The sequence below is a fragment of the Aptenodytes forsteri genome, unplaced genomic scaffold, assembly GCF_000699145.1.
Source record: "Aptenodytes forsteri isolate BGI_AS27 unplaced genomic scaffold, ASM69914v1 Scaffold203, whole genome shotgun sequence".
NCBI classification, from domain to species: domain Eukaryota; kingdom Metazoa; phylum Chordata; class Aves; order Sphenisciformes; family Spheniscidae; genus Aptenodytes; species Aptenodytes forsteri.
The window spans coordinates 957390-965392 of NW_008794160.1; the positions used below are offsets into that span (position 1 = coordinate 957390).

Here is an 8003-nt window from a genome sequence, read left to right on the forward strand (position 1 = left end):
TCTCTGCTGCTGCCAGGCCTGGGACGCCAGGTTTTGGGTCGCTTTTTAAATTTTGCTTGCAAACCAGTAAAGAAACTGGCAGGATAATAAAAATAAATGAAAACCCAGCCCCAAGCCTGCCCTTCCTCATGGAGAGAGAGCTTTTGGCAAGGCTCTTGGGCTGCACACCATGCTCCTGCCTGCAGGTGTGCACCTCCATGGGGGAGGATGTGCACACTGGATTGGCTTGGCTGTGTGGAGAAGATGCTTTAGCCGGGGGGAAGAGTGCGTGCCACGCTTTCTTAATTTCTAATTTTGCAACTCCTTTGGAAGCAGGAGAGCTGCTTTAGCAAAGCTCTGCTGCATGGACAGGCCTGGGAAGCCAGGTTTTGGGTCGCTTTTTAAATTTTGCTTGCAAACCAGTAAAGAAACTGGCAGGATATTAAAAATAAATGAAAACCCAGCCCCAAGCCTGCCCTTCCTCATGGAGAGAGAGCTTTTGGCAAGGCTCTTGGGCTGCACACCATGCTCCTGCCTGCAGGTGTGCACCTCCATGGGGGAGGATGTGCACACTGGAGCAGCACCGGAGCCACACCAGAGCCAGCCTGAAGCCATCCCAGAGCTCCACACTGCTGCACAAGGGATGGGCAGTGGCGCTTTGACTCCAGCAGCAGCAGGTTGTGCCCATGATCTGCTCAGCTGCTCGTTTGAGATAATGGGCTCATATACGCTCTGAGCATGCTGGCCAGGGTGCAGGACAGGGTACGTTCCCGTGGTGCCCTGAAGCCGGTGGAGATGAGCAGGTCTGGGTCAGGAGAAGACTCTAAAACAGAGGCTTGTTAGGAGCCGGCTGCTGTCTGCCAGGACACCTTTTACCTGTGCCATTCCCTTTTTTTCCTGTTCTTCCTCTTTTTCTCGTGTCCTTTTCAGATGATACATTTTTGGGGGCAAATTCTGCCTTGTCTTCGACTGTGCAGGAGGTGTGTCGTATGAGCACAACTGAAACGGAGGCGTGCTCCTTGTGGCAAGGCTCACGTCTCAGGCTGGCGAGGATTTCTACAGCAGTATTTACTCAGCAGCATGCTGTGAACATGTGTTTAAATGAGGCAAGGACAAAAAGATTTGGATGCTACCATTTTCCTTCAGAAACTGCAGCTTTATTGAAATTGAAATGTTTCACAGTATTATGACAACAATGCTGGCATTTTTTGCTGGCGGGAGTTGGTAAACTGTATAATCTTAGATTCCTTGTTTTTGTCCTCTTCTAGATACTTTGTTTTGATATTCTCAAAATCTTATGTTTCAGTAAACACAGACTCAGTCACTGCACAGATAAAGTTATATTGCTTTGCGTGTGCAATGACACATTGATTTGGAGTTAGAAGACTGGACGTTTAATGCATCAAAAAGAAAATGAAATGGGAGTTTTTGTTCTGCAGCAAGTCCTAAGGATGAACTTACCATTACAGTTCAGCCTGGTCACAAAACGGGGAGTGCTGGAGTTTCCTGGAGGGGAACCTTGTCTGACCACTAGTAGTTTTAAAATACCTGTTCCGCTCTGCTCCTGTCATTGCTGCAGGAATTGCTGAGCTGGTTGAGAGCTGGTGTAGCCTGTACATCCCTGTGCTGCTCGAATGCCCCATGGGCACCATGTGAGAGCTGGGTAGTGGGGTCTTGGTGAGCTGAACCTTGGGATTCCCTTTCATTTCAAGCCTCTCTGTCAGAAAAGCACCAAATGCAAAATAGTGGTCAGTTTGGAAAGGCATTTATTAGAGGTCAACATCGTACCACGCAGGGCATTGCAAAGGTCCATGCCCCAACACCTAGGTGGGGAAGCCCAGCCTGCTTGCCCATGCCAACACAGTGCTGGAGGGCAAGGCCATTGAGCTGGTGCTCCAAGAGCCACTGCAAAGTTCAGGTACAGCCGTAGGACCCGAGCAAGAATGTCTCCCTGTTCGGCCACAGGCTGTGGGTCAGACACATTTCTTGTGCCCTGCAGAGATCCCGCTTACCCATAGCTCTGCCTTTGTCCCTGGGAGCCTGATCCTGCACTCCCTTCTCAGCCAGGGTGTCCACTAACCCCACTGGTAATTCAGGGCATGTAGGAATCCTGTGGCAGAGCCTTAAAATCTTGCTCGGAGTCTCCTTGCACACCCAGAGGCTCTGTGTGACGAGCCTGAGCACCCACAGTGGAGAGGAGGTTAATTTAAACTATATCCAGGATGCTTCCACTCTTCTCAGGAGTATACGTGAGTGCGTTTAGTAATTCTCTCCTGAGAGCAAGCTCTGGCAGTATCAGCCTCAAAGCAGAAACCTTGACAAAATTAATCAGGACTGGTACATGGACTGACACAGTTTGTTTTACTAAGTCCCGCTCCCTTCACCAAGATGAAAGTGTAATACTGTAAGCACTTAACGGCGCCTATGTTCAATTAATTCCCTGTGCTGGCAAGAAAGAATTGCACTGCAGCAATCACACCAGCCTGAGACCTGTGAAAGAGGAGCTAAAAGAAGAGATGCTGTGATTTGCAAGTGGCAGGAAGAAAGGATACTTGGGTTGAAAAATTATTTTGGGGGGACTAAAGAGAATAGGAATAGGGAGAGCTGAGAATGGTGAAAAGACTGTGGTCGTTAGTCCCTGGTCTTTGTCCTGTGAGTATGGAGCAGCAGGGAGAGGCGTGAGCCAGTGTCTCCATGGGAAGGCAGGACAACGCTCTTGGCATGCAGGTGGTGGGGAGTGGCTGTCTGGCCCCAGCAGAGCACCAGCTGCTCCCCATCGTCCCTGTGCCTGCTCTGCTCTTGCTCTGGTGCTCCCTGCTCCTCTGCACCGGGCAACCCACTCCTGTCTGCCCCAGCTGGCGTGGGAACTGATGCAAATGGGTGACCGTGCTCCCTCCTCTCCGGGGCAGTCCTGAATGCCGTGCCCCATAGCTCTTGTGGAAGGGGAGACAACCAAGCTGTGGTCCTCCAGGGTGGTCAACAGAAGCATGGGCAGAAGTAGTCAGTTCCCTGCTGTAGCTCTGCAGCACCTTCCTGCTCTCGCATCCTGTCATCAGCCTCAGTGGCACCCACACCCAGCTCTGCGGCAGGGGCACGACAGCTTTTGCTGCGTGGGGTGGCTCAGTCCTGCTCTGACCGCTGCTGGAGTGAGGACAGACCCCGAGTTTCAGAGGGATGTGCTGGGAAGAGGATGCAAACCTTGGCTGCTCATGTGGCATCTGGCTCAGTGGCTGTAGCAGGTGTCCTCATCTCAAAGCCAGAAGAGGAGGTGGAGAAAGGGGCACCTTTTTTCTTTTTTTTTCCCCCCACTGTGTTGTGAATGACCTGGAAGTGCTGCAGTACAGGGATGCACATGGAGACGTATCCAGAAGTGCACGGGAAGCAAGCATGTGCGTGCCTGGGGGTCAGTCCGTCACTGTCAGCATGTCCTGGCACGTGTGCTGGTGTAGAGTCAGCTCAACATGTGCACGCTAAAATTGGGCAACAGCAACACAGTCTAATGAAGAAAAACAATTCAATTTCGTGCTGGCTTGTTGCAATAACTTCTTTACCATTTTTGCTCGTCACATTTGGCTTGACACTGCTTATAGTGGGTTTCATTTGATGCGGTGTCCCTGCTCCCACCCAGACATGGTCCCTGCATGCTGGCTTGGGAGGGTTTGCCTGCACCATCGCAGTGCCACAGCTGCCGGTGTCAGCATGGCGTCGTGCAAGGGCAGGGCTTGGAGCCGGTCAGTTAGGATTAGATTCAGTTCTTCTGTGGGTTTCTGTGAAAATATTAGAGAACAAGTAGGTGCCAGAAATGACTGTGTCAAGAAATAAATTGATGATAGTATGAATTAGAAAGGAAAAACGACAGAAGGATGGACAAGTCTTTTCTGGATGGGGGCATGGTGACAGGGAGGAAGAGTGAATGCTTTGTGGTGTGTTGTTTTCATTTTTCACTTTAAATGCAAGCTTTTTTGATTTCACTGCTGAAAGGTGAACTGGAAAAATCAAACTCAGAAGTGTAAAACCTTTGGAAAGCGTGAGAGAAATATTGGGCTTTGGTAGCTGCACTGAGTCAGAACAGCAGTGGAGGAAGAGGGAGGGGGAAAGTGAAGGCCCTGACCCCAAAAAGACCTCCTTTACTCCAAAACCTCGGGGGGTGCTGCACCCGGCTCCGGTGGGATCCACGCATCACTCCGTGGGTCGGGATGAACTTGTTTGGTGCCTCTGGATCTCTTCCCTGCACTTCCCAGCTCTCTGCCTGAGCTGAGCTGCTGTGGCTACATGCTGGTGCCAGTGTCAGTGCCAGCAGGGACCGGGGTCTCCACTGGCAGTCACGTCTTCGAGCCAGGCACCACCACTCCCTGCTCCTCATCGACCTCCTGGTGCTGTGGTGGGTGAGGACAGCAGTTCCACTTGTCTCTTTGCAGGCATGCGAGGTGTTTTACCCCAAGGTGCTGCATGCCCTGCAGCAGGAGATGATCCCCAAGGACTCTCGGGCAACAGGAGTGGCCATGATGGGACACGGACTGACAAACTGGGCACCCCAGAGGGTGCGTTCCCCTGTTCTCTGGCTACAGAGAACATCCCCAAGACCCCAGCTAGACAGGACATGCACATGTCAAAGTCTGGTGAGCTGCTCAGTTTACCTTTGCTCATTCTAGACTGTCTCATTTGGCTGAGGAAGGCTTCCATGTTTTTAATTGCTTGAGTTTGGCTGGGATTCACAATATACAGCAGTTTATTTTAGGCTACCCATGAGACTGGTTTTCACTGACCTTGTGAAGCTTTCCAGTATTCTCCGCGAAATATGGCTCCTGAGGCTGGGGCTTGGTAACCTGATGTCCCTCCAGCCCAGGATAGCGGTTGTGGTGCCCTCAGCAGATAATGCAAGGCTGTCCGCTCTGCAATTATGCAAGTGTAAATGGGATGATGACCCTCTGAAGGGATCTGCTTTGCCTCCATTGATTATGGCTTGAATACTTATCTTTTAGTTAATAAACCTAGGTGAGATGGGCTCCTGCCTAAAAGTTCTGCAAACATCTTTGCAAATGCTTAGCCTGGCCAGTGATTTCATGGACTGTCTTGAATTACTCTTGTGCATGGTAAGACTACCCTTCTAGACAACTGGGACCACAGTCCTGAAGCTTGGTTTATCTTCTTTAAAGCCAGCCCTTTGCAGTGGGTTTGCATGATATTTAAGTTGGGATGTCTGGGGCACCGAGGATGGTGCTGAGGACAACACAGACCTCCCCGTGTACAAGCTCCCATGCTGCTGCAGCACTGACTGATGCAGAAGTCACATTCCCATAGCCAAACTCCATAGTTTCTGACCCATCGGGGTTGCAGCAGCAGAGTATCACATGCTTTGGTAGGACTCTGATCATGAGAAACAAGGTTCTTCTCCATGGCTGTGCCAAGGAGTGCTTTGCACGTACCGTGCAATAGCAGATGTTGGCTGAGCTCCATTTTTCGGATGTGTTGGCTTGTGCTCCCTTGGAAATGAGCAGTAGGAGGTTGGTGATGAAGCCTGAGCTGATTTCCTGACATGGTGCTCAGGACAAAAACAGCCTAGAAGAAACAGGTGGGCTTGCCTGTGAGATGGATCCTGTGGATCCTACCACAATGGCAAGGTAGGGTGGAAGAGCCCATCCTTGCAGGAGATGTTTCAGTTGGTAGGGCTGTCTCCTCAGGGTGTCTTCTCGGGCAGCATGGCTTATTTCACCAGCCCTGGAAACCACTCCAGGCAGCTCACCGAGGCCAGTTTGGGGAGAAGGTGGAGAAAGCCCTGCATTTTGCAATTATACCACCATCTTGAGCCGACGGTTAGCAGTAAATGTCTGTGGGCTTCCTTTTAGGGGCTGGCGATGGGATTTTCACTCTGTGCTCAGGCTTTTGAGCCAGAAGCCCTCGAGTAATCACTCAAGTTGTTCTGAAAAGCAAAGCCTTCAGCTGGAGGCTGTGTAAGAGGAGGGAAGGCCAGGAGGTTCTCCAGCCTCCCAGGCAGAGGGTCCTTGGCTCAGCGCTCAGGGGAGAGCTGGCGACTGGCGGCACAGGGCATGCCATCTGTGTTCCCCTTCTCCAGAGGGTGTGCCAGGGCCATGGTGGTGGAACAGCTGGGGCACTGCCACGCTCAGCCCATGCCCAGGTGCTGGGCAGCCGTCGGATCTGCCAGAGCAGGGTCGGGGTGGGAAGCAAATGGCCCAAAACGCACCTTTGGCTTCAGTGCCACTGATGCTTTGCCTGACTGAGGTCTGGTGGTACCACCTTCTCCTGGAGGGGCCCGCTCCTTTGCCTCACTGAAGCTGCAGAAGTTACCCCCTCTGTGGCAAGTCACATCCCTGGCTACGAAGACCCTCAACCATGGCTGTCGGGCCACTGTCCCAAATGGGGTAAAGGCAGGGAGTTCAGAATGGCCGGCAGCTCTCGGATGGGGTCACTTACAGCCCAGCCTGCTCCAGAGCCATTCCTCGCGTTGGCTCTTTGTTGCTCATCCAAACCTGCCTAGGGGTCTCAGATGCATGTGTCCGAGTGCAAGTCCTTCCAGGGGGCTTCTTCCACACTGTGGCGTCTTGCATCTCATGCGTGTGAAACTGCTGTGACTTGGAGACAAAACTGGTAGTGCCTTGGAAAATGTTTTGCCCAACTCTTTTCTTACACCAAATCAGAGTTGGTGTCCTCTCCAGTGCACTTGGAAGGTATTTAATAGCTGGTGCTGTCTGGACAGATTGGTATCTCTCTGGATACACCTGAAGTCAAAGACTCTTCCTCATCCAAGCAAATGGTCCAGGTTCCAAGTGATCCTTTGGTGATCATCCAATCTACCAGCACTTAGCCCTGCAGGGCAGAAAAGTCATTGCCGATATTTTTCAGGCCTTGTCTTAGTAGATGAGTGCCTCGGCATTCATCAATCTGCAAAGCTTTAAGCCTCCCCTGCATAGTTCATTCAGGTGTGTAACGTATGTCCTCAGTCAAAAAACAGAGCACAAATTTGATCAGTTTGAGGTTTCCATTTCAAAAGCTGTGATATGGAGAATCAGATACTTCGCTGGATGAAGCATTATTTGCTGGAGGTAATTGTAAACTACTTTCTGAGTTCAAAGTTGTTACCAAGTGAAAGAGAAAATCACCAATATTTTCTGAAGACAATTTCTCCCTTCAACAAATGTATTAGATGCCAAAGAGTGTTGCCTGGCCAGGCAGAGGCTGGCAGTGTCGTGATCCCAAAGCAGATCTGGTAGCACAAACTTGGCATTTCTTTCTGGAGCTCCAAGGTCACTGCCAGAGCTAAGCAAAATCCAGGGGGGTTATTCCTGAAAGAAGTAGTTTGAGAAAAGGGGGAATTGTTGTTGAGTCCAGTGAAATATGTTGAATGCTTTGGGGTTCAACCTTCTCCTCCTTCCAAAAGGAGGGGAAAAATACATCTAAGAAGTCAGGGTGTTGTAATATATTGGGGCTGGGACATTTTGACCTTCCATTCTGAAAAGTAATTCACTTTTTTTGGGAAGTAAATGAAACTAATGTTTTGAGTGGAGGAAGGGAACCAGGTACCCTGCAGCCAGCAAAAATGCAAAGCAACGATAGCACCGTTCTCATGCAGAATGCATGAATGTAATTTTTATTCTAATTACCCAGCCTTTATTGCTGAGAGTCTGAGCTCAGGCTGGAGAGCTCTCTGCCGCCCATGTCAGCATGCTGCAAGCTGGCACCTTTCCACCTTTGTCTTCCTCGCAGTCGTCTCTTTTCTTGCAGGCTCCCCGTACTACTACAGTGCTGCAGCCCGTGGGGCAGCCCCGCCAGCAGCTGCCGCTGCCTACGACCGCCACTGACGCCAGAGCCTGGGGCACCAGCACTGACTGCATGCACCACCTGGGACAGCCGCGCCGAGTCACCTTGCTGCAACCGCGCCAGCCATGCTGCAAGGGAATGAGAAAGTACCTAGTAGGAAAATGCTAATTGAAATTTTGCTCTTTAAACTTGATGAACTGATTACTGTTGTATTCTTAAAGCTGGTCGTGTTGACTGGGTCTCAAATC

General features: G+C 50.9%; 1 protein-coding gene across 1 annotated transcript in view; it reads left to right on the forward strand.

Moving 5' to 3' along the window:
• PAX5 (paired box 5) overlaps positions 1 to 7796 on the forward strand; it is a 138544-nt gene extending 130748 nt beyond the window's left edge. The window contains exon 10 of the mRNA XM_009280782.1: positions 7720 to 7796. Within this exon, the coding sequence (XP_009279057.1) occupies positions 7720 to 7796 (77 nt within the window). The remainder of the gene's footprint in view (positions 1 to 7719) is intronic.
• Positions 7797 to 8003: the final 207 nt, after the last annotated feature.